Below are 26,064 nucleotides of genomic sequence, written 5' to 3'. Positions count from 1 at the left end.
TATTTCAGCTCACTAACCTCTCTAATTGTACTCCCCATATGGAAAAGAAATAGTAAAAACTTACATGATTTACTCATGAAAGTGGCCACTTTCTCATTACTTTCATATATTGTTTTAGTAAGTATCCAAAACATACAAGTTTCATTATATAATTTTTCAAGGGATCTTATATCGGTTTTCACTCTTGTATGCTTTTCATACAAGTTTCACACAAGACAGATACAAACTTTATAAGATTTATATATATCTTTTCCATATGGGTCAGATTGTGGGATACTGAGTAAGAGTAGCGGTGTTAGCAGTCTCCATGGATACACTACCAAACAAACAAACAAACAAAAAAAAACCTGTCCTAACCCCCCCCCCCCAAAAAATGCCTATTTAAAATAAATCTAATTGGAAACAGAAAATTAAAAAAAAGACGGTTCTCATATGTTTGAGAAAAGTGCTAAAGTGATTTAGCAATGTTCAACTTAACTATGGCTATTGCTTTTTTTTTTTCTTGAGCAGCACAAACTGGTTCCTGGTTGTTCCACACGTCTGCCGTCGGCCAAGAGGATGGAAAAGTTCTTCAAATCTAGAAATCAGGCCCTCTCAGGCAGTCCTCTGTGTGTGTTTGGCCAAATAAAGCGCTGCTGACAGAAAACTGGTCCGACCTGATCTGATTGTTATCACTGAAAGGACCGCGATCTCATCCTCTGGGATTGGACAGTCACACCCGAGCAGGGATAAATGCTATCTGCAAAAACATTCTAGTATTTTTTTAACCTGCTTGGAGTAGAGATTAGTCAGGCTCCCATACAAGATAAAATGACATAAATAACCCCCCCCCCCTTTTTTTTCTATTCACAACTTATATAACGGTATATAAATTGTGCTGATGGTTATTTGCAAATACCATCTTTTGTGATCTGTGTGATCAATTTAAACTGACATTATAATGAACTGTAACATGCACTACACGTGTGTAAATCACTAAACAGCAGAGGAAATTCACACGACACATTACTGAAGGACTTTGCTTTAGGAGGCATGACTCGACAGAGGTAGGTAACAACGACTAAGTCCAAGATGACAAATACAAGTCTAGCTTATAATTACAGACTCAGAGAGACATGTTTATGAGAGGCACAACCACTCTGTGCCAGAAGCTACTGCTATTACAGCTCCGAAGGCAAGAAATGTCCTATAAAACCACCACTGGTTTCCTCTCTGCAGCCGTTTTTTTAAGCCGTGGCAGCAAACTTCCACAGGGCTTCTCGCTCAAACTCCTCCATCTCCTCCTCCAGGGAGTCGTCGTCCTTCTTCCCGTCGCCCTCTAAAACATCCACCATGTCTTCCAAAATGTCTGCCACGTCCTCAGCAAAGTCGCTGAAACGAATCCTGTCGTGGATGAACACGCCGTCCTCAAAGTAGTCTGCGGTCAGCCTCCTGAACCTATCCTTGCTCTCTGATGATGACCTTTCAAGCTTGCTCAGGTAGCCCTCCAGAAGTTCCTCAAACTCTGACAGCTCCACTGGATAGAGCCCCTCCTTGCTGGCACAGTCCTCCACGGAAGTACAGCCCAGCTGGGGACGGACATTGCGTTGGAGCTTTTGCTCCTGGTCTCTCCAGAAATCGTTGTTGTGGTGCTGATGAGGATGGCGGGGCTGCTGATGGTGATGTTGGTGCTGGTGGTTTTTAGCAGACCGGCTGTGCCACGGTTTCTCCTTCCTCCTCTCCTCTCTGTCCATTCTCCTCTCACCCTTCTTGCTCTCCCACTCGTCCTGGTGTTTCCTCCAAGCCTCTTTATGAGAGTTTTGCTTTTGAGGCTTCCAGTCTTTCTCATTCTTCTCCTCTTTGTCTCTCCACCCTTCCTCTTTGCTGTCTTTCCACTGTTTTTCTCCTCTTTGCTCCCTCTCATCTTTATGCCTCCAGTCTTCCTCCTTCTTGTCTTTCCACTCTTTTTTTCCTCGTCCCCCCCTCTCGTCTTTGTGCCTCCATTCGCCCTCCTTATCTTTCCACTCTTTTTCCACCTTTCTCTGCTTCTTCTCTTCTTTATCCCTCCATTCTCCCTCGTTGTTGTGCTTCCACCCTTTCTCTCCTCCCCTCTCCTCTTTCTTGTAGTGGTCCCGCTCATTGTGTTTGCCTTTGTTCCCTTTCCATTTGGACTCCTGGGGCTTCTTCTTCCCCCACATCTCAACTTCTTTGGAGAGTTTCCTTTGGATCTCCTCCAAGTGATCCCTGACCTGTTTTCTCTTGCCTCCATCTTTTTTCATTGCGTCCAGCCTTTTCTTGCTCTCCTCCAAAAGAACCTTCTGCCGATGGAGTTCTTCCTTCAGCCTTCCTCCCTGCTTTGCGTCCCTCCCCCTCTCTGGTCCAGGTGTTTTCTGGTTACTTTGACCATCTTTGTCTTCAGGCTGTGGGGCCGAACTAGATGCAGCTGGAAGTATTTCCTGATCAGCTGTGAAGGATTTAATATATCAAACTTAAAATGACCTTGGTCGTTACCAGCGTGTCTCTATGCATGCAGGATACGTTCAATAAGTATAAACTTAAAGGGCGATGTAGTCGCCACATTATACCTGCGAGCTGGCTGAGTTCAGTCACTCTGGCTCTGAGAGTCTCGAGCTCTTTCTTCAGCTCTGGCAGAGATGACAGCTCCTCCTTCAGCTTTGCATTTTCTCTTTCCAGATCTGCTTCACCCTTTTTATCGCCACTTGCTGCTAACGCCTTCAGTGCTGAGTCAAGTTCTTCTTTCTTAGACTGAAAAATATGGTCAAATAGTGACAGTTTATAACGTGGACAAAGCTGTAGGTAAATTAAGGTGCTGCGCAAGTTGTTTAACAATTAAAAACATTCATTGAAACATCATAAAACCAATTAAAACTAAATAATTAGCATCAGTGTGACTCCATACTGACCTGAAGTTGTGCCTCTAGCTGAATGATTTGTTGGTTTTCCTGTGTCAGTTTATCCAATAGCTCTTTCATATCCTGTGGATCACTGCTAAGCCCGTCCTGGATTTAAAATCATTGGCACATGAATAGAACACACATTTTTTTAAAATGTCTATTTCTTTATGTTTGTTTTTAAAATTTTCATATCACATGATCATGTGAAGTAGGAATCTGTGGAAACAGACCTGGCTTTGTTCTGCGTCACTCAGATCGGAGGCATCAAAGTCACCTGTCAGACAGGAAAACTACGTTTTAGAACGAGTCCTTCCACAGGCACTTTCACTGACACACAACTGCCATGCTGCCTTTCAAGATGCTCAAGTGAACTTTATGAGCTCAGGCCACTCACTGCACGCCACACCAACTGTTTTTCTTTTCCATTTCATTAATAAATTTTGCCTTCAACACAGTGTGACTGCATTAGACACCTTCCCATTTAATTTAAACCCCAGAAAACATTCAGTGAGTCCTTCAAAAATATTATAAGGAGCGTTAAAATTCAGAATGCATGTTATTTGCCTTTTTCTGCTGCTGCAGCATCAACTGTCAGCCCAGATAAGTGCTTGGGCAAGCTATTGAGCATTAGCCAGTGAGCGCAGAAGCTTACACTGCTGCCTTATCTTTAGCTCTGGACCTACCATTATCCAGGTCACTGTGGAAGCCTGTTGACATAGTAGAGCTTAGTCAACAAGATCTGAAAGCAGACATCTAACTATTGCTGACAACAGCAAATAAAGGTGCTTATGTAACTTGTAAATACTGTCATTGTCAAACAGAAACTGTGAAATGATGGAAATTTATGGCAATATTTACTCTAAACTCTTAATGCTGCCTAACACTGCCAAACTCTGATGCTGCGTAGGAAGATCACAGTTTATTTTCTGACATTTTAACATACAGTGCTGTGCTAAAGTCTTGAGCCAACCCCTCTTTTCTTTATGTTTTGATGGGACACAAACATATACCAAAACACGGCATATGAGACAAAAACAGAGCTTGTACAATTCCAAAAAGTCTGAAAGTTGTTTTTTGAAGATTCATGTAAAGAAATGGGAAAAGAATTATCTGCTTTTTGCATCAGGCTGCTCATAAAAACCGTTGTTTTCTTTTCGGTTGTGTGCAGACAAAACACTGGTTCGTCCGTTTATGCTTGAATGATTCATAGGCCAGAGGACTCTGAAAATAGTCAGGAAAACCTGAGAACTATTGCTCAAAAGCACTTTAAAGCAAAGTTTAAAGATACAGTGTGGCTCAAGATTTTTGCACAGTTCTATAAATATTATAATTTATGGTATTAAAGCATTCACTCTTACTGTTAATGTGCAGCATACAAATTGTAGCCACAATACTGCACTAAATCAAACAATAAAAGCAGAACCAAGCTAGCTACCTTAGTTATGAGAGGAACTGACCTGAGAGAAAGAGGGAACCTAGAAATAGCAAGACCAGAGCACCCACAATGCATTTGTTCAAGGAGAACCATGGCTTTTCCTCCTTCTTCTCAGCCAGCTTGAATTCTACTTCCTCTTCCTCATCCTCCTCGTCTGATGTTCTTGGTCTCTGTGCCTCAAAGGTGGGCACATTTCTCCGCCGCAGCCCATCATCAAAGCTGCCAGCGTCACCCGAGTCATACCTAATGGAAGGCTCTAAGAAAGGAAAAATGTAAGAAGGAAATAAGAAGAAATTCTAAGCATGAGAAAGAAATGGCAAGACAGCAAAGATCTGTCACGTTTTCTGTTGTATTTTTGTGACAGATGATGATAATGTGCCTAAACCTAAACCACATGTATTCAACTGTGGGCTGGAGTTACTTCAACAAATCATCTCAACATCTGTGGCATTTTTGTCAGAAGTGAATAATTATGTGCTGGCGACTTCCTCACGCAGAATACCAGACTCTAAGTGAGCAAATGAGCTGCAAAACACAACAGCGTGTAAACAGCATGTGAAAAGTGTCTGACAAAAAAAGCCACTGCTGGTTCTCAGAATGGATGACATTTTCTCACTAAATTACAACAACAGTAATTTCATGCATGGGGGTTTCATCATTTTCTCAGCGGGGTGTGGGCTCTCCTGTCATACTGATAAATCGCTTTCCAGCTGCTAGCGAGACATAGATAAGAAACATGTTAACAAATTCTCTCATTTTTCTGCTTTTATCAACTTGTTCCTATTATAAAGCACCACTTACTTTCCTCAAAAGCTGCAGAGGCAGCTTGGAAAACCTGCTAAGAGCCTCAGAGCCTGGGACCCAGATGCAAATATTTAAAGGCAGGATGCTCGCTGTATGTCACTTTACAAATAAGATCAGCTGTAATATTGTTACACACAGGTACAACGTTGACTTAAAATGTCATCTTATCTTGGGATTGAGAATAAAAAAGGGTTACTGTGTCAAAATCAAGCTTTAAGACATCCATTATTAAAAGACATTTTACAGTTGTTTGGGTTTAAGATTAACTGACAACAAAGAAAGGGAGGTTCACATACTGAACTGTGCAAAAGTCCTGATTTAATAGACATAAAACAGAAAATTTTGCACTAACAAGACAATTCCTAAAGAGCTATTAGCTGAAAACTTATAAGCATAGTGTGCAGTGTATCCTTAAAATAAACTAAAAGTGGATGAGGGGAGGACAAATGAAGAAAAAAAAAGTATCTACAGTAGAGGAAGAAACAGATAAAGCCCTGACACAGGACCTCAGTTGATCCATCTACTGTTCACTAAAGTCTCAACAGAAGTAGTCTTAGCGGAAGGATGGCTGTCAAGAAACCATTCTTAATGAAGAAAAAAGAGAAAAGCCAGAATTATGCCAAATTACACAAGACCTGGACTGAAAAATCACTGGCAACAGTTCTTTTGTAGTGATGAATCCACATTTCTATTTCAAATTGTCACCAATATGTACAGAGGAGGTTAGGAGAGAGGTGCAACAGTGAGTGTCTATTCAAGTCAATTTAATTTTATTTATACAGCGCCAACTCACAACTACAGTTGCCTTGAGACTCTACAATAATACATACAGAGAAAAACCCAACAGTCATATGACCCCCTATGAGCAAGCACTTTGGCGACAGTGGGAAGGAAAAGCTCCCTTTTAACAGGAAGAAACTTCGACAGAACCAGGCTCAGGGAGGGGCGGGGCCATCTGCCGCGACCGGTTGGGTGAGAGAAGGAAGACAGGATAAAAGACATGCTGTGGAAGAGAGACAGAAAGCCACCATATTTTACAGATGGCTGTAAAACATGGTGGAGGCTTTGTGATGGGGCCTCATTTTGGCCAGTAGTGTTGGTAATCTTGTAAAATCGGATGAAATTCTGAACACAGTAAAGATTTTAATTCACCTGCAGTATTCATCTGGAAAATGTCTAATTTGAAACAACTTAATTTTAATCATGACAATTATCTCAAACACGCTACCAGTGAAGTAAACGCATACCTGGATAGAAAAACACAGTGAAACACTATCAGCCATGGATTGGCCTCCCCAGAGCCCGGACCTCACCATTAATGAAGCAGTGTGGGAGAACAGAACAAAAGGCAGCCTACATCCAAAGAAGAGCTTTGAATGTCCTTGCGGAGATACTATTCCTGAAGACCACTTAAAGAAGAACGCTTGCCAAAGAGAGGCTATGGTGAAGATGGTGGTCATACCATATACTGACCTTTAGCCTCGTTAGCATGTTGTATTTTCATTTAATGTTAGTGCATATTTTGAAAATCACTGCACTTATTTCTTATTTTTCTAGTAGAATATAAAGAAATGAAGACTTTTGCACAGTAATGTATATTTCTCACTGCACACAGAAAGAGGAGACAGACGTTCACAAGACTCCAACAACAAATTTTTGCCCTGACTTCAGCCTCTGGTGTACATTTCCCACAGTGGATAAGAAGACCGGTTCCCCAGAAATGAGAAACTTGTGTTGTTTAATTACATTTTCTTATTGCGCTAGTTTTCTTTTTTCTGTTACATCTCTAATTTTATTAATCTTTTGTCCTGCTTGTTGAAAAAAAGATATCTCAACTCTCATCTAAAAGAAGATTTTAAATTTAAGTTTTAGAAAATAAATTTTGCAGGACTCAAAGAATACATCATAGCAGGATCTTCCACACTCTTTGATTTAACTCTTAAAATGAGGTTGCGTGCTTGAAGCTATTTGCATACCATGGCTTTACTGTGGATTTCCAATAACACTGTTTTTGCCATCACTAATAATCTCATGTGAAGATTATTTTGAAAGAATCTATTTCTACTGAGAAAAAAAAAAAAAAAAATCAAAGAAAAGTAGAATACACAGCTGTGTGTGCCTGGCTGGATTTGGGAATACTGTGCGAGTGCCTTTACATTTACTGAAACGCTTATGTAGGATAATCAAATACCTTCTTCATCGTCTCTCTCATCTTGTCTCACTGGCTCCGATGGCTTTGCAGGCTCATTTTTAACAGCCGCCTCCTCATCTGCCTCAGCTGAACCAACAGTCTCTGGTGCAGGACTTTCATCAGTAGGATGTTCTGTCACCAGGCTCTCGGGGACTGGGCTTTGTGACTCTGTGCTGTCTGGAACAAAGCTGATATCAGCTTCAACATGAGACAGGGGATCCGTGGCTGTAAGGGTCTCGGTGGGGATGTTAACCTCGGGTTCAGCACTGAAGACTTGACTCTCCCCAGGAGGACTCGCAGGAATCAGTCCAACATCAACAGGCTTCTGGAGCTCATGCTCTGCAGAGATGGGGATCTCAATAATCAGAGGTGCAGAGCAGGACTCCTCGGACTCGAATGGGGGGACTTCAACAGTTGGAATATCCAGTGGAGCCCCCATGTCAATGTTGGTGACAAATGGCATGGCACCTAGGTGCTCATTGTCACTGGGAGAACTGGTTACAATGTCATGGATAACTGGAGGCTGACTCTCCAAATACGGATCTGGTGGGTCAAGAAGGCTGGGTGGGAGAGGGCTCATACGGGATGGACTAGAAGGGACAGGACCCTCACTGGACTCTGGAGAGGTCTCTTGACACACCTGATGACAAGGACAAAAGTGTAACTGACATTTTAATTAACCTTCAAATAACAGAGTGGTGGTTAAACTGTTAAATACTTCAGTGTTGACTGTTCCTGCACAAGATATTTTAAACACGTCTACTAATGAGATGTTTGTTTAGAAATGTCATGAATGAATGAAAAAACACCCTGACTACGAGGACTTCATTTGTTGCTCAAAGTGTTAACGAGTAACACTCACGTGCAAGAATCGAGAAAGTAATTCTCTGTGTACAATTTATTAAACTTCTTATTGCATAACAATGATCACTAATATAACTTGCTGGCTGTTATTTTCTATTTTATTTTTTGATAAAGTGCAGCGACTTTTACATGTTATTGAGGTTATTTCCCTGCAAACAGTATCGTTTACAGTATTTCTCTTTCATTAAGTGATGCTGCCCAGGATTACTTTGACAATTTTAATAACCCTTTAATTGATATTGAATGAGCATGACAGTAAGACTGAAGCAGTTGTAACTTTTTTTTAAGTTTACTTAAAGACAACACAATGTCTACTGTTATGTTTTCTCCTTTCAGTGTCTTGATGCAGGCAGGGATGCAAAGTCATTATTAAAGGTCATTTTTCTGTGAGAATTTTGAGATTACAAACTGTACTCCCCAAGGTTGTGCTATTAGTCCTATTATGTTTAACAGAATGATACATTAAATTGTATAAATGTTGGTAGAAATAGTGAGCAATAGTTTTATGTTGATGAAGAGAGATGAATCATTACTCGTATTCTATTTACAGGTTTTAAAATCAAAATGTTAAATTTTTATTTATTCATTTTTCAGGCATCTGTAAAGTTCAGAAAAGAGCTTCAAGGGTTACTCCTTACAGGCTTTTAAGGGGTAAACATTTAAGATAGAAAGGTGGTCATATGACTGTGGTTTTAAAATATGAGTGATGAAGTCATGCTATGTGTTCTTTACCAGGAAGAGAAGGTTAGATAATGCAGCTTAAGTTTTAGTGTCATACTGTACAAAGTAATCACTTCTAGACGTCTTCGGGCCTTCTTAATACATTAAACTCCTACTAATGTGCTGCTGGTGCAAGTTGATGAACGTTCATTTACATGTAAGTCTATCAAAGCTGTCAGCTGCATATTGGGTAGATGCTGTGTGATTGTTGAGAGCATTCAAAGCAACAGAAAGGTTGAGGAGTTAAGCTGTTGTTTATATAGAGTATGGGCCAAATTCTGTGTGTGGACTTATATTTGCCCATGGATATTTTGGTGCCCACTATAGACTGAAGTGAAAGAGAAAATTCACTGGTAGAAATATGAATAACACTGGATGTTTATTTTTATTTTTACGGTGTAAACAGGAATTATTATAACCATCTGTTCCTTCAATTTGTTGTGCTAATCAGATTTGTAGTGAAAGGATATTACCGGTAACGCCAGTAGTTACTACTGGATTTCGGGTGGCAGTGTATGTGTATGAATTAGGTGCAGTCATATGAAAAAGACTACAGACAGACTAACTGTACTTACAGCAGAAACAGGTGCTACAGTTGTAGACCTGCTATATCAGAAGAGTTATTGAGACTGTGTACCAGCAGTCCTTGGTAGTTTAAAGTCAAAAGAAACAATCAGAGGTAAATATTTGAAGGAAATACTTACAAAAATAGTCAGAATACATGGAGTAGGCATGAGTGTAAAGTCCTGCTGGACTTATGCTCATGTTAGCGTGGAGGGCAATGGGAACGCAGACAAAATTGCAAAGTAAGAGTTGAAATTAGAGGCTAACATAATGAAAAGCTCTATTTGGAAATAGGGAGGCATAGCTTAAGCTTTTTTTTAAATATAATTCAGAGATCTTGCATAAAGCTTTATGAGACGAAGCTCTATTTCTCTTAAACGGTGGATCGGAAGATAAGATACAGATAAAAAGATTTGAAAAATTCCTAAGGTTTAAGCTTGAAACCTGTTAGGTGAAATGTGACCATGTTATGAGAAGAAAGGCATGATATTTATTTATAGAGAGCTTGGGGTTTTAAATCATAGATCACTTCCAAAGACCTCCTCACACAAACAACTTGAATCCAGGAAGCGCTCCTACTTAAAATATTTTTGCAGATGTGTACCCCCCCCCTTAAATCTATCCTGATGTGCAAAAATACCCTGAGGTTACACACTGTGGTAAAGTAGGTGGAGCTGCACCTTCTGAGCAGCTATGAAACTCAGAAAAGAAGATGATATTCTGGCTCTCAGCTATGATCTGTCAAGCAGCAATACATTTGGCACAGTTGGTAAGTCTAAATATGATGTGATTGAATTTTTGTCTTCTTAATGAACTCCTGCGTAGTTACTAACCTGGTGGCCTTCTTCAGATAGTACAGTTTCTATGGGGATACCAACGGGTTTGAACTCCACAGCAGCTCCTGAAATAACACCGACACAATGCAAAAACAAAGATGTAGAACCCAAGAAAAGGTCAAAGCTTTAGACACCAGGCAGATATGTTGACTTGTCAGTACCTGCCACCTCCTCTGAGAGACTGGGGACATCCCCCAGGCTCTCTGTGCCATCATCCACGGGCCCGACATTCTCAATGGCAGCTTCCTGTTGAGTGAGAAGACCTAATGAGAACCAGCTGGTAAAAATTTACACCTGTAGCCATAACCTTGACATTTAGAGTAGCATTCACACTCACCAATGATTACAACTGGCACTGCTTACCAATTAATTATGGAGTCAGATTTTCCTGTAATGATCTTGAAATATTTGATAACAAAAGCTACAAATCACAGTCAAACTACTGTCTGATGAGCTTTTACACATTCTCCAACCCAAACTGACAAAATAATATCCATGCAGCTGTCATTGGTTTTTCTATCCTAACAAACGAGGCTGGGTAAAATATTAGTAACACCTCTCAGCGTAACACAAGGTTTTCCTAAAACCACAGCAGCCTTACTACAGGCCAAGTCATGCTTGCATACTGAGCTAATACACACACAAAAAAACAACTGTGAAGTTGAGTACTGTATGGGATACAAGTTGTTGATATAAAAGCTGAATTAAAAGCCAGTTATATATAGTTCTAGAAACAATTAAACAGTAATGACTTCAATAAAAAAAAATACATTTTACATTCAGTACTTCTGTTTTGCCACCTCTTACCTGCTGTTAAACCTCAGTGTGGTCACTGTGAGTGGGAAGCCCATTTTTGATATTTAATGATTAACAGAAATTTGTGATTGAAACCACTGCAGCTTTTCTTTCATGACTCAAAAACCCTGATGCTGGATATCACACCGACTGACTGCAGTTGCCTCTCTGCCACTGAGAATGACAACGGTTCACAGCGAAGTGCAAGCACATGTGTGTCACTAAATCTGAGGTGCAACATACCAGAAAGACTCAGTTCAGTGTGACTACAATATTATCTTAGTTGGCACAGTGTATACTGGGATATTTGCTTGCTATAAATACCTTGTGCTGGTCAGATAGCCAAGTGGCATAGAAAGCTATTCCAGAGGGGTACATTACTGGATAAAGTATGAGAACTGCTAGAATAGTATAAATAAAGCATAGACAAAAGGCCAAAGTGAAATAAATCCTATTTTCATCTGAACTGTGCACATTATCTGCCTGATGAGGCACAATTTGGCGCTCTGCAAACATTCACCAGGATGTTTCCCACTTTAAGCAGCTCTGGGCTGCAGGTTAGGACAAGACAAATTATAAATGAACCAGTATTCATGGAGCAGGATAATAATCATGGTGCTCCAAATGATACCCAGACTTTCCTTAGCTATGCTCAATCTCGTCTTACCTCCGGGGAGAGGAGGGTCCAGCTGTTGGTGGAGGAGCCTGTGCTGCCTGTGCTGTTGCTGCTGTCAGACATCGCCCCCGTCAGGCTTAACTTGGCACAGCACACGGGACAGATTGAGCTTTAAAAATCCTGCATATGACGACAAAAACAACGTGTCTTCAGCGAGCACGCCTAATGCACACATGTGAGCCTCATTATCAACATGCAATAACCCGACTACAACGTGTTCAGGTGCATAAGGCGCAGTTGAGAACATTAAAAAATATGCATAAAACTCGATGAGCCGTGTGTGATTTTATGCAGCATCCGCATGCAATTTTTTTTTAAAACTACGGTAAAAGAGGCCAGAATCGCGCAGTTGTGGCACAGTTAAAACCTTGCAAACGGAAACGGGATAAAGAGCAGATTGTCGCTGATTCAAGTTATGTAACGGAGGCATCCATAATACACCGCTGCGCAGTGAAACAAAGGCTTCAGTCAGTGCAGAAAACAAGAATCTCCTGACTGCATTCATCGCTACTGCTATTTCCAGCCAGCCATTCATTCAAATCCATTCATCCAGTCAATCTGTGCAGCAGTTAAATGCCCAAAAATGGTCAAGCCCCCCCCCCAAACTGTACGGGTACTTCATTGATCCAAGCATGCAAATAAAGGTCAATACTCACTTATCGGCAACGCTAGCGCGCGCTAAGGTTCTGATTTGCTCTTATAAGAGGTAAATGCTGGGCGGCTGTGGTTGTTGTAGCAACCAAATTCAAGGTTCACTCATGATGGTAAACAAAGGATGGTTGGCTGAATTTCCCACTCCCACTCTTCCGCGTTCTCACTCAGGCCCAGCTGTTAAGCAGGCTGCCCCCGACACGAGCTCGGCTCCATCACCGCAAACGCGAACAAGACGTTTATTTACCCCGCGTGCTCACACTTGAGTCGCTCGGCGTTTTCCACTTCAAAGGGCTTTGCTTTTGTTTTGTTTAGCACGAGCACAGCTCCTCTCCTCTGAACTTGGGAACTTCGGGAATTCCAAGTAGCGTCACGTCGACCAACGTGTCTCACATCCAATGGGATTTCACCAAAGCCGCGGGAGCACCCGCCCCCGAATCATGGCTGGACCAATCGGATAAAAGTGTCGCGTCAGGAAAGCGACGTGCATCCCAGCTTGATTGACGCACGCAGGTGAAAGTGGCAGGTGATGGTCCCGGCTCTTTCTCCTTGGTTTATAATAATACAAGTTCATGTGTGATCCCACAAGATACACACACATATACAGGAGCCACCAGTCGCTCACTGACACGTCTGCTGAACTATATTTGTACGGGACTTGCCAGAGTGGACAACCCCTTTCCCACTATTGCTCCAATGTGGGCATTCATTTCATCATCTGACCCCTTCTCCTCTAAAATTAGTAATTTAAGTGTTTTCTCTGGATAAGCACTTTCCTTCTTACACCTCTGTACTCCTAAATCAAACAACAACAATCACATAACTACATAACTGATTGTTGGGGAGAAATACATATATATATATATATATATATATATATATATATATATATATATATATATATATATATATGTATATATGTATGTGTGTGTGTGTGTAGTATGTTTACTCTGGTGGTCTATCCCCAGAGGTAAATGTACACATACAGTGGTGTAAAAAGGTATTTGCCCTCCTTCCTTCTTTTTTTTGTCACACCTACTTGTTTCAGATCATCAAAAATATATATATATCAGAGAAAAATAACACTAGTAAATACAAAATGCTGTTTTTAAGGGGTGATTTCAAATATTAAGGCGAAAAGTTATCCAAACCTACCTGGCCCTGTGTGATAAAGGAATTGCATTAATAACCCGTTATTAGGTTTAGGGAGCAATTCTTTCTTTCACATAGGGCTAGGTTTGGATAGTTTTTTCCCCTTAATATCTGAAGTCATCATTTAAATGCTGCATTTTTTATTTGCTCATGTTATCTTTGTCTAATATTACAATTTAAACATGTAAGTGTGACAAATAAGAGGGAAAAGTCAGGAAATAGGGAAACACTTTTGCATAAAGATGGATCTCTTAGATTTTATTTATATTGTGCATACTGTAATGCACATTAGCAACAAAAGTAATCCCAGGACTCTTACATTGTAATATAACAACCTCGCCTTACAATATTAAAGACAAAAAAACATTCATTTGTGCAAGCAAATGAGGACAGTGCATTGGGAGAGAAACCTTCATTACTAACAGGAAGAAATCTTGCACAGAACAAAGCTCAGGGAGGGTGGCCATCTGACAGTGGAGTGAGAAAAGAAGAGCACAAAGCCACTGCAAACAATATAACAATAAATACTCTGCAGGCTTGGGGGATAAGAGAACATTCAGCTCAGGAGAAAAACACAGAGAGGACAATGGACAAACTACGGGAAAGAGAGGGTACAAAGACAATAACGTGATGGTGGCATATATTAATAACTGGAGAGTGAAAGAGAGAAAAGCAGAGGATTGCTTAGTATAATGGGCAGCCAGCATAAATAAGGGGTGGCTCAGGGTCACATGATCTGTCCCTGATGTGAGCTTGATTAAAAAGGAAAGTTTTAAGCCCCTAAGTAGGAGGGACTTAAGCCCAAGAATCCTCACAGAAGTACTGCAGGCCAAGCTAAAGTGAGCTAGAAAAACTTGGTGAGACTGGGTGAGATTTCAGGGCAAAGGTCAGTTTAGAATTTATTTAGAAGTAAAAAATTAAGAGATTCTAGATACACATGTAGGGTGTTGAAAATGTCCATAGGTGCGGAAATGATAACATTAGACTATAAATTATAGGCTGGTTAACTAAAACTACATGAATAATCTCTGAGGTCTTCCTCTTTCTGGCAGCTCCATATTCAGTAACTTTGCCCAATATATCCACTATCCCTCCTCTGAATATCTCCAAACCATCTCATCCTTCCCTCTCTAACCTTCATTCTCGATGCTATTCTTTCTTCACATATCAATCTTCTCCACCTACACGTTCTTCAGCTCTATTGTGCAAAGTCTATTGTTTTGGACGGTTGATCCCAAAGTATGTAAAAGTCATCCATCTTTACTACCTGCAGACCTCCACCTCTCCAGGCTCTCTTCCACATGCTCACAGTGTTATCTGTTTAATTATATAAAAAATAAACTACTACTACTGCTACTACTACTACTACTACTAATAAAAAAAAATACGGAAACTTGTATAATATAAACTCTTATAAAATAAAAACTAAGATACAATGAGAAAATGCATGGAAACGAACTGAAGTAAAACCGTTTGAAATGTTAAAAATTTAGAGCTAAAATAAGAAGAAACCTTGTTGACGTCACCTTTCTCTCAATTGAATAAAACAGTGTCAAAAACTATAATAGGCTTAAAACTTTCTCACGATATCACCGCTAAAAACGATTATAAGCTCAGTCTGGGACTGGTTATGTAATCACACCAAAGCATGTCAGGACAGAATTGTGGTCGAACTTTGGACTGAAATGGAATGTTTGTTTTTTTGTTTTTTGTTTTTTCCCCAGATTTTTCCACCCTGATGACGAATTAGGAAATCAAAGAAGTTACGTTAATGTCCTGCGACAGATAGAAGTAACCAATAGCAGACGAGTTTTTCGGTCGTATTGACCAATAGGACGAGGCGAGGTCTATTTGAACGGTGAAAAGCGGGCTCGCAGACATTCGAGAGGGAAACAAAGAGAGAGCAAACAAATCGTCGCTGTCGGATGCGAAATAACTGGAATAGTTGGCTTTTTTAAAATCTCTGGGAAAGTTAATTAGAAAAAACAAAACAAAAGGTAAGTTCTTAAACTTAACTATTCGTATTGGGCATTGACAATAACACATACTTTGATTTTAAGACGATAAATACGCACACATGTTTTAAAGTCTCGTCGACCTAGCTTGAACGGATATAGCATAGCTACACTCATGTAGCCTTCTTTTAGCTTCTTTCCTTTTTCTCTAATTGTGACCGTTAATGTTTAAAACACATTTCCCACAGGGTACCACCATGTCTCACAAACAGATCTACTACTCTGACAAATATGACGACGACAAATACGAGTACAGGTACGTAAGGCATGCTTTTACGACATGCAGTTACATTAAGGTTTATTAAGATGACTCTTTGAAGAAGATGGCTTCAGCTCATTACACGACACATCATGAGTATTTTTTAATGCCCAACGCAACTGCGTTGAGAATGTAATACTACCTTTTTTTCCCCCGCAGGCATGTAATGCTACCCAAAGAGCTTGCCAAGCGTGTTCCCAAAACCCATCTTATGTCGGAGACCGAGTGGAGAAACCTTGGTGTCCAACAGAGTCAAGGATGGGTGCATTACATGATTCACCAACCAGGTAATAACTCACAGCGTCATGATTTTAAATATTGGTTTGGTAATTTGTGCTTGCTGGTGGGTGTATGGTGGTGTAGCTTGTTGATCATATTGAACTGAAACTTGAGACAAGTTGTAATAGTTCATGGTGATCATTTTGCAGCAAAGGCCAACTCACAATTAGACTAAAACTGCAGCTGATCACTTTGACCACTATTGTTTTTCTCACTCTGTGACGTTACCTTTAACTAAAGCTCTGAGAATGACCAGGTGGCGTAGGTGACCAATCAGTAGTCTAAAACAAGGAATTTAATTTTACAGAAGAGAATAATTTAACATTTAAATAAACAAAGTAATTTAAAACTTAGGTTTCTGCAGTTGAGGTGATGCAGACTAGATATCATTGCTACTGGATTTTGTGGCCCAAATTAAAAAAACAAACAAACAAAAAACGGCTGGCACGCCCTATTTTTAATTAAGAGTTACAAGAGATGTGCTTGCCCCCCCCAAAGACTTAAATTGCTACTTTGCACAAGATAATGAAACTTTCTTGGTGTTCCTCCTCCAGAGCCACACATCTTGCTGTTCCGACGCCCTCTGCCCAACCCAAAATCATAAAGGAGATTCTCTGGGTCCTTCAGGGACATCAGTCTACCATGTCGCATATCAACTCATTGCCATGTCGGCTGATTATGCTGGACCTGGAGAAGGACTGCTGCATTTATGAACAGTGATTATGGAATGGATTGTGTTGAAGGAAAAAACTATGACCCACCTATTTGGGGAAAAGACTTCTGCATGTGTTAAGAGCAACACGACGTTTGCCAGAAACCTTCAATTCAGCTTAAACTGTCCTTTTTGACTTAACCTGTCCATCTTGTGAACATGCTTGGATTTTTCCAGCTTTTTAGAACAATTGCTGTAAGATGTGGGGAGTGAAACTTGATCAACCATTTGAGTTATTATAAGTGCTTTCTGGGTTGAGCTCTAGCAGAATAGTTGGATCCTAAATTGAGTTGGACTTTGAAGCCACAAATCAAGGTTTCAAAGTCTCATGTTGCTGCTTGGTTAAAATGACACTGTAGACTGGCATTTAATGACATTTTGCCATATGCAGATGAGGGAAAGCCTGCATTTGAGTTGGATAGATTCTAGTCTTGATCCAGTTTTCTCAAGCATGTATATTAGTTCTGGCTTAATGTCTGGGTCTATACCAATGAGCTGCTCAGTATTTATGAAATGTTTTGCCCTTTCTGAAATAAATGTAATCTTTTAAATCTTAATGTGGACTTGTGTTTTGATAGTGGCAAAGTGGCTGGTTTACTGATCTCAAATGCAGCATGAACCTGAATGAGGTTGGTGGGGGGAAATCTTTACAACATGGAGTTTTGTGACATTTTCAGCTCGAGCAGAGTTGAATTCAATAAATCTATTTGTGTCAGTTTATGTGAGGAAACAAATCTGTATGAAGCACTCGATGGCTTATCTTGAAATTCACAATTGCTACAGGAAGAAGCAACAAGATTTTTGGAGCTCATAACTGGAAACCTACCAATTAACTGACTTTTGCACCATAGTATGCAAACCTTAATACTTGAACTCCATCAGATCCTGAAAAAAAACATCTCCATGAACAACTTATTGCATTGGTTGAAGCACTGAATGAGTGATGCGTTTGATAAGGTTTTTACTGCATAGGGAGTTTTGATGTTTCCCCAAAAGGCAAATAACCCATACAAAATGATTGCAAAGAAACAGCAACTCCATCTTCTCCAAATATGTATATAATGTCGGTGACTTCCAGCTGACATCCACCTACACATCAACTGAAGGCTGATCAATCACACTTAATGTTGTGGAAGTTATCCCCCAGAGGCCCATTCTGAACCAGGTTAGCCTCTATAATCCTGATAAATTGACATGGTTCTGCTGTGTGGGCTAAAATAATCCGATAACACACTGATGCCTGTAGCATTAAAATTTTCTATTCACGATGCATATTACCTTGCCAATATTTGGTCTCATCTATAGTTAGTAGCAGTCAGTATGCAATTTATTTTTTTAAAATTGCATCTTTTCAGTTTGTATAGTTAGTCGTCTCCCCCCCCCAAAAAAAAAAAAGCCTTGGACCCAAGACTGACTTATTGTGCTGCTCAATTAAGTGCGAATTATAGCTGCTTTCAAATTGGCAAATGTACACTTTTTTTTTTATATATAAAAGAAGCTTGCCTTACCTGTCGTACTGTAGTGTGGCAAACCCCGCTAGATTAAAGTGTGATCTCACAAAATAGACTTGTGTGCCAGACAGCTGACTTGTGGCATTATGGTGCACAGTTGGTGTTCTTCCAGTGGCAGTCATACTGCATCTGTTGTCTGACACTGTGACTAGACTCTCATTTTTCTTATTCGTTGCTTACAAACCACCACCAGTTCCTGCTGCTTAATGTGCAGCATGTGTCTCATCTAAGAGTTGCTTTCTCTGGGAGTGTTTTCCTGAACGTGCATGTTGTTACGATGGTGTACTTACATAAAGGGAGAGACGGGCACAATGTTTGCCACACATTTAGCAGTTATGCTCTGTGTAAAAGGTTAATGGATTATTGTTGTACTGGGGGTTTTAACCACAGGGATCAAAACCAGAAATGAGGCTGAATAATTCAGAGGACTTGTTTTGCGAGTTATTTATGAACCAACTTTAGCTGCTTGAGTTTAGAGACAAAAAAGCCTTGATAGGGTGAGTGGTGTAAGACTTGCTTCACTAGAGCAAGAATGTTGTAGCTTCAAGATCTGAAGAGAAGCTTAAACCTGCGTTCTTCCCAATGGCCTTCAGCGTTTTAAAAAAAAAAAAAAAAAATTTAAAAAAAATGTGAGAATGTAATGAAATTAATGAGGTGATGTCCCTTGTTTTATTGATCTGTGACCTCAGTAAATGCTTTCCTGAAATGTTTGTGGCGTAAATCGGTAATTTAAAGTCTTATTTAATACAACATGGTGTTCATTTTATATATTATAGCACCTGTTAGGGTCAAAAAGGAAAATTGTGCTGTGTTCAGAAGTTGGATGTCAGTAGTAGCAGTGAGGAAAATGTTACAAGATAGAGCCTACTTGCTACTCTTTGTATGGTTTAGTGAGTCACAAATACATGATGGTGGAGGCACAGATTACATGTTCTACAGTTTTACTATTTTTTTTAATTTTATTTTTTATACACTCCTCCCCTCTTGGATAGGAAAGACGTGGTTGGTGTGGCTTCGCTGACTTTACGAGTAGGAAGTCGACTTGAAGGGACGTTCCAGCTCAAATTTGGGAAGTCCGGATGTCTGACTTTGTCTTTCAATTGGAACACATTTGAAATTGAAAGAATGGTATACTCTGCTACGTGACTAAAAAGTCACCAGCTCATGACAGTGGAGTATCCTTCAGTTTCTCTGCCCCTCATTTGTCATGTCTTTGTTTCAAACAAGCAGATGGCAACAGCAAAATACTGAGTTTGATACTTGACAGCAGAATTTTAATAGGTCCATTTGTCAAATAGCCTAACTAGTACTTTTTCTCTCCCTTATTCTGATTATTATTTTTTGATCATTTGATCTCTAAAGTGTAAGATTCTGAGAAACTATAAACAGACTTTCAAAGAATAATGCTACAATGATGCTATCAAGAAACTGGAGAAATTCTAGCTTACTGCATTGCTGACTTAAAAAAAAAAGTAAATTTTTGTTTGCCTAATAACTTTAGCTCTACTAACTGTACACAATTAGAATCACTGTGCATCTAAAATCAAATCCCTCCAGCTTTAAAATTTCCAGGTTTGAAAAAACAGAGCTGTTGTGAAAACTTCAGGAGGGATGTTGCGTGAAGTTGAAAGAGGTCGCTAAGATGAAAGGTGAGAACGCCTCAGTTTCATGGAGGAAATCAGAGCAGGTTAAAAATGAATTTTCCCTCTTAACATAAGCGTTCGGTTGAGTTTCCTACAATGCAACAATGTTCAGTTTTACAGATTTCTCACTGACGAAGACATCTGGCATCCTGTATGAAAATATGGATGTATGAAAATATAAGTAAATCACAGACCGAGCCAATGACAGGTATTTACCACTAGTATTCTATTAAATGACACTTTTTCATATTTACCATAGAAATTGTTGGTCCATAACAACAATTTGTGTGTGTGTGTGTGTGTGTGTGAGAATTAATCGAACTTTTCGGGTTTTAATTACAAGACAATGTCCAGGTGATTATTGTGGGAAACACTTGACAGTTGTTTTTAATGTTTTTTAATATAGTACAGTGAAACGTCTTGCGTCACACTTCATTTCTTTGTATTTTGCCAGGGAACGTGAGCCACGAGATTTATTGAAACATAAATGGAACTACAGTAAGTAATCTTCAGGAATACTTCTACAGGCTTCTCAGAGGACAATTAAAGCTCTTCCTTGGATATTGGCTGCCTTTTTTCTGCTCTCTGTCATGGTTATCCCACACTCTGGGAGGCCAGTCTATGACTGATAGTGTTCCAGTGTGTGTTTTTCTATCCAGGTGTGCATTTACTGCACTGGCTCGGAACCATTGTCATGCTGAAAAATGAAACTCCAGATAGCATTGCACGTGCTGATACAAATGATCATTTTTCTCTGTGCATAATGTTTTTGTCAATTTTAACAAGATCATGGACACTGCTGGCTGAAATGGAGCACTAAACCATGACCGAACCTCCATCGTGTTCTAAAGATGGCTATAGACACTGTTGTACCTCTCTGACCTCTGCACATATTGAGAATCATTTGAACCAAAATTTGGATTTTTGAATTTATCACTTCCTGAGAGCTGCTTTTACTTATTCTCAGTTCATTTCTTGTGTAATTTGGCATAGTTCAGCCAAACATTTTCCCTAATTTCTTAAAGACATGGCTTTCAGATACTAGTCATCTCCTGTAGATTGTTTTGTAGGCCTGCCTCTTATCCTTTTTTCCTCCGCTTATCCGAAAGAAAGTTGCGTTTTCACCAGAGTCTGGCTCATTGGAAGTAAAACGAGGGGTTTTACTTATTGCACAATACTGTAGGTTATTAGGAAACACTCTGATTCACTGGTGTGGTCCATTTAAGGGCAAATTGAGCTGCACATGATAAAATATTGACACCCCTGGTTTTGGCAGTCAAAAATCGGTCATTTCTGAGAACAAAGAAATGTGAATAACAGGTGTTTACCATCCGCACCAGATGCCTTAAGCTGAATGGTTTTAGTCACAAAGTGATGGACTCATTCACAGAGAAAGAAATGAAAAAGAACCCTCTCATCAAATACAGCATCGTGTCAAAATGTTTCTGCAACCATCCACAAAATCATAGTTGCACACTTTGGACTGTGGGGGGCAGTGCAACACAGGTATAAAGCAGAGGGGCTCATTTACATTAATTCAGCAGGTATCTTGCATATATTCTGCAATGAACACAGAAAATAAACACAAATGTCTGAGTCAGTGTTATATTAGAATTAATCTAAATCTTATGTTTGCATGAATCACATTTTTAAAACCATCTCTGAACTGTAGGCTTGTAGTGTCTCTGTGGTTAAAAGCAAACGTGTTAGTGTGCAGGTCCCCGACGCATGCAGACTAACAGTGGGTGAAAGCAGCTCATGGCAACAATCGCACACTGTGGGTAGAAACTACACAACTTTGGAAGTCAGAGGTAATGGAGGAAAGAAAATGTTTCTTGAATTACAGCAAAATGTCTCGCAGTTTCTGTGAAATGTTTTACAGGTAATAACTAGGATATGATGGCCAGCAATCTGTGCCTCCTGCTGAGATTCAGAGACGTGTAGTGGGCAGAATAAGACGTTTGGCGCCTTAAGGAGGAAAAAAAACCTTGACTCTGGGCCAGATATCTATGAATCATGCTGAAAATTGGTTCCTGTGGAATCTTAAAGGTAAATGGTAACCTACACTGTACTCTCAAAATAAAATGGTGAACCAGCTTATGAGGCCGACGACCTTTTCACTGAAACTCGACCAGTCAGCGCCTTATAATATTATTACTAATATAACTGTGGTCATTTTTAGAGGAGGAGATTATTTCACCCTGACTTCAAGTCCAGGAAGGAAACACGGAGTAAATGGAAGCTGAAATTAGAGCTTCAAACATCGCTAATTTTCATTATTGAGTAAGCTTCAGATTCTCCTCACATATAATTCATGAATAATTTGGTTTAGAAAATGTCAAACAAACACTTGTGTTCAGATTTTTCTGTTTCCCTGACTAGCCATCCTAAAACCCAAAGATGCTGCATATGTTCTAATTCAAATTCAAAAACTGGCACTCAGTATTTTTTTCCTTGAAATTAATTTAGAAATGATTACTAAAGCAGTTTTAGATTTCATGTAATCTAGCTTGGATCGTGGGATGGCTGAAACCAATTTCACCTGACATTAGGTGAGAGGTGGTTGTTACTACATCGCAGAGGTAGAGAAGGACAACTATTCACCATTAGTAAAGACTTTGATCCTATGGAAGTCAATGAGAAAACTGTTTTCTGTATTGACCTCTACTGATGAGTTTTTGATCTAGTCACTCGTTTTGGAACAGATTGAATACAAAATGAAGTCTATTATGTAAAACAGTGTTATCTGTGGTATGAAAGTGCACGCTTATTAGCTAACGACTAATCCCAGGCAGAACCGCTTTTGTTCTGCCTGATTTTTTTGAAACCAGGATGGTTAAAATGGAAACGCTCATTTAAAGGCTTTAAGACGGGACTTCAGAAAGCAATGGCTGACATCATGGCAGCTACATTTTATGTCAAGATTATTTGTTAATACCAAACTGTAGGAAGGACCTGTATTGACACATCTGGTTGCATTCCTGGGTGTTTGAGCTGCTAATCTATTCTTTACATCACTTCTGGTTCTCACGCTGTCAAACTTGTCATCACTCTGACCCAGTCGCCACCTTATCCACCTTCTATGAGCTAATCAGCTTCTGTCTTGTGTGCTTAAAATCTCACTGCCTTTCAGTCATTCTGCTTTTCAGACTTTCAATCATGCCACCCACCTCCTCTCCATCACAAATAGAGGTCCTTGTCTAAGTCTCCACCTGCTTCACCTCTGCCACCACCAGCGTGTAGACCAGAGATGTCAAACTCATTTTGCATAGAGGGCTACATACAGCCCACTTAAAGTGAAAATCCACTTGTGTGAAGGTGTTTAACTACACACATTTCAACAGCACCCCTCAGTTTTTCTACATGATAAATGTGTAAAATTACAGAAGAAGTTGTGGAAGCTCACGGCCCAGACTCTCCCGCATTTATCAAACAAAGTTTTTGTTGATTAATGTAAACTTTCTCTTTTTTAACCTAAATTTCCGAAGTCAACAGTGAAGTTAGAAACTCCAGACAGAGGCCCCCACCCAACCTGAATCTTGGTAAATGGCCTGTATTTGTATAGCACTTTACTTAGTCCCTAAGGACTCCAAAGCGCTTTACACTACATTCAGCCATTCACACACACTGGTGATGCTACATTGTAGCCACAGCTGCCCTGGGGCGCACTGACAGAGGCGAGGCTGCCGAACGCTGGCGCCACCGGGCCCTCTGACCACCACCAGTAGGCAACGTGTGAAGTGTCTTGCCGAAGGACACAACGACCGAGACTGTCCGAGCCGGGGCTCGAACCGGCAGCCTTCCGATTAAAAGACGAACTGCCTACTCTTGAGCCACGATCGCCCATGGATCTTCTCAGAAAATCTTTTTTTTTTTTTAAACTAACAACTGCTGAACTGTACCATTAGTTACAAGAAAATTAAGCATGTCTGACACGTTTCCCATTTGTACAAAAATTGCCATTGCCCGATGATAAATTGAATTTTCCCTTTTGCATCTTTCCCTTTCAGTCTAAATGTAGAAAATGAACAAAACACAGGAAGCCTCAGGTGAATATCTTACTTTCAAAACTTCTATGACTCAATGTAAAGATAATTATATTTTACTTTGGTCTAGTAACCCCAACAGTAATATAAACATAGGGCTGAAACAACCTATTTCTACAAAGCAAAGTTATCTCAGTGTTGTGTATCAGTGCTGCGCTGATCCAGCATTTTAAACAGAGCAATTTTTAGTTAAATTCTAACCTCATACCCATTTTTTTCCATGGCTCAGATTTGGGCCTTGGGTGACAGCATAATAAGTATTGTTCCATTGTTCCATGTACAGTTGGCCGTTGGTCAGTTTCCTGTTTGACAGCACTTGATGAATTTTCTTGTTATTTCTGCTGTTTTGTTGACCAATATTATTCCTTAGTGGTAAGCCTCAACTATTATTTCAATAGTGGAGATTTTCTTTTGGCTCTGCTAAAAATTCCTCTCTGCAGAAAAACTGTCTGAAAACATTTTTGCTGACCTCCTGACGTTTAATGCCTCGTCCTCTTGAACGATGCACAGTTGGGCTCCATGACCCTGTGACATCACTGTTGGGTGTGTTTATAGGTGCAACAGCTCACCTGGGGCATGTTCAATCTGAAAACGGTGCACAATATTGTTTTTCTGCTTTTTCTGGGTCGAACAACATGTTTCCTTGAAACGGTGCACAATGTGATTTGAGATAAGTTTCTCTTGTGGTGCGTGCGCGTGCGTGCGTGCGTGCGTGCGTGCGTACAGGTTCTTACTATCTGGGTGGGGACCAAAATCTGAAATTTACTATACTGGACCAAAATCCAGGTCCCCTTTTCTCACTCAAAATGTGGTTTTCGTGTCAGGGTTACAATTGGGTTATGGTTAGGTTTAGGGTAAAGGTCAGGATTAGGTTATTTTTGATTGTTAGGGTTAAGGTAAGTGGCTAGGGAAAGCATTATGTCAATGGGATGTCCCCATGAGGATAGCAAACCAGACGTGTGTGTGTGTGTGTGTGTGTGTTTCAGAAGTGCTGGCCAGTCAGGAACATCTGCTGTACAAATTTTTTTCAGGGGTAATTGCAGTCCTTTCTGCATCCAACTATGTCCATCAGTGACTGACTAGTCTCTTCTGTGATTGATTAGTTATTAGCTAAAGTGGATGCTCATTAGCTAACAACTAGTCAATCACAAGTCCCAGTCAGACTTGCACTTCCTCGTCACATCTGATTTTTTGCAATAAAGATGGTAAAATGGAAACACCCATTTCAAGGATTCAAAACGTGCTCAGAGTTCAAACATCCACCTACTGTAGTGAAGGTGCTACTTGTCAGTCTGGTGCTAAGTTACTCTTTACAGATAGAGCTTATATTCACTCAATCATTAATCTTGTGTTAATTCTGTAAAGGCTTGGTTAATTAAACAAGTAAAGCAGTAAAAATGGTATTTCACTTTGGATTGTGATAGCAGTGATTGATTAAAACTGTTACACCATCGTACATACTAGATTAGGACACCAAATCGAAATGTTTATGCAACATGACAGCAAATATTTCATAAAACAGATGTGTGGCGTGGCAGGCAGGATTTAGACTGAGACGAGGGACATGAGGTGGTAACTCAAAATTAACTTTAATGCTGTAGTTTAAACAGAATATAAAAGTCCAACACAGTAGCAGGGCAGGAAGAGGGAAACTGAAAACTAGGAAACACTGAAGATGAAGACACACAACCACGAGGGAGGACATGAAAAAGGATAGGGGGAGACTCAGACAATAAAGACACACCAGGTAACCAGGGAAAGGAAACAGTTGGGAGAACAGCTGAAAGGAATCACATGAAGACGAGACAAGGACGTAGAATTAAATAAGATGCACGAGTGACAGAAAATCATCAAAATAAAACAGGAAATAACAACCACTTAGGCAAAGATGCAAACATCCAAACTCAACACAGAGAGACAAAAGACAGACATGAAGACAAAGCTGGGGGGACACAATAAGAACACAAAATGGGATTAACTGAATGAAACTGAAGCTCAGATGTGAAGGCATGAAATA

The 26,064-nt window shown here is 40.0% G+C and overlaps 2 protein-coding genes across 4 annotated transcripts; one reads left to right on the top strand and one right to left on the bottom strand.

The window, feature by feature from the left end:
• Positions 1 to 1,009: 1,009 nt before the first annotated feature.
• pbxip1a (pre-B-cell leukemia homeobox interacting protein 1a) lies at positions 1,010 to 12,815 on the bottom strand. 3 transcript variants are annotated; one of them, XM_080295755.1, is made up of 10 exons: positions 12,691 to 12,815; positions 11,771 to 11,899; positions 10,470 to 10,554; positions 10,306 to 10,373; positions 7,325 to 7,964; positions 4,352 to 4,585; positions 3,125 to 3,168; positions 2,904 to 2,999; positions 2,565 to 2,745; positions 1,010 to 2,443 (listed from the first exon to the last, which is right to left on the bottom strand). In XM_080295755.1, exons 2-10 carry the CDS (start codon positions 11,840 to 11,842, stop codon positions 1,227 to 1,229), a joined length of 2,637 nt encoding a protein of 878 aa, XP_080151881.1. In that variant the 5' UTR covers positions 11,843 to 11,899; positions 12,691 to 12,815; the 3' UTR covers positions 1,010 to 1,226. The 3 variants fall into 3 exon arrangements, with proteins under 3 accessions (XP_080151881.1, XP_080151880.1, XP_026013101.2); XM_080295754.1 differs by having other exon boundaries at positions 12,678 to 12,811; XM_026157316.2 differs by having other exon boundaries at positions 12,436 to 12,804.
• Positions 12,816 to 15,293: 2,478 nt separating this feature from the next.
• Positions 15,294 to 17,404, top strand: cks1b (CDC28 protein kinase regulatory subunit 1B). The gene is made up of 4 exons (XM_026157394.2): positions 15,294 to 15,579; positions 15,786 to 15,853; positions 16,016 to 16,143; positions 16,690 to 17,404. The coding sequence occupies exons 2-4, from the start codon at positions 15,795 to 15,797 to the stop codon at positions 16,737 to 16,739; spliced, it is 237 nt and encodes a 78-aa protein (XP_026013179.1). The 5' UTR covers positions 15,294 to 15,579; positions 15,786 to 15,794; the 3' UTR covers positions 16,740 to 17,404.
• The last annotated feature ends 8,660 nt before the right edge of the window (positions 17,405 to 26,064 follow it).

The sequence above is a fragment of the Astatotilapia calliptera genome, chromosome 22 (assembly GCF_964374335.1).
Source record: "Astatotilapia calliptera chromosome 22, fAstCal68.1, whole genome shotgun sequence".
Taxonomy (NCBI): domain Eukaryota; kingdom Metazoa; phylum Chordata; class Actinopteri; order Cichliformes; family Cichlidae; genus Astatotilapia; species Astatotilapia calliptera.
This window is presented reverse-complemented; position numbering and strand designations above follow the sequence as displayed.

Coding starts and splice junctions, on each gene's coding strand:
- pbxip1a (XM_080295755.1), bottom strand. CDS start 11,842: ATGTCTGACAGCAGCAACAGCACAGGCAGCACAGGCTCCTCCACCAAC. Junction 10,555..11,770: donor GGACCCTCCTCTCCCCGGAG/GTAAGACGAGAT, acceptor CTCACTCAACAG/GAAGCTGCCATTGAGAATGT. Junction 10,374..10,469: donor TCTCTCAGAGGAGGTGGCAG/GTACTGACAAGT, acceptor GTGTTATTTCAG/GAGCTGCTGTGGAGTTCAAA.
- cks1b (XM_026157394.2), top strand. CDS start 15,795: ATGTCTCACAAACAGATCTACTACTCTGACAAATATGACGACGACAAA. Junction 15,854..16,015: donor GACGACAAATACGAGTACAG/GTACGTAAGGCA, acceptor TTTCCCCCGCAG/GCATGTAATGCTACCCAAAG. Junction 16,144..16,689: donor TTACATGATTCACCAACCAG/GTAATAACTCAC, acceptor TTCCTCCTCCAG/AGCCACACATCTTGCTGTTC.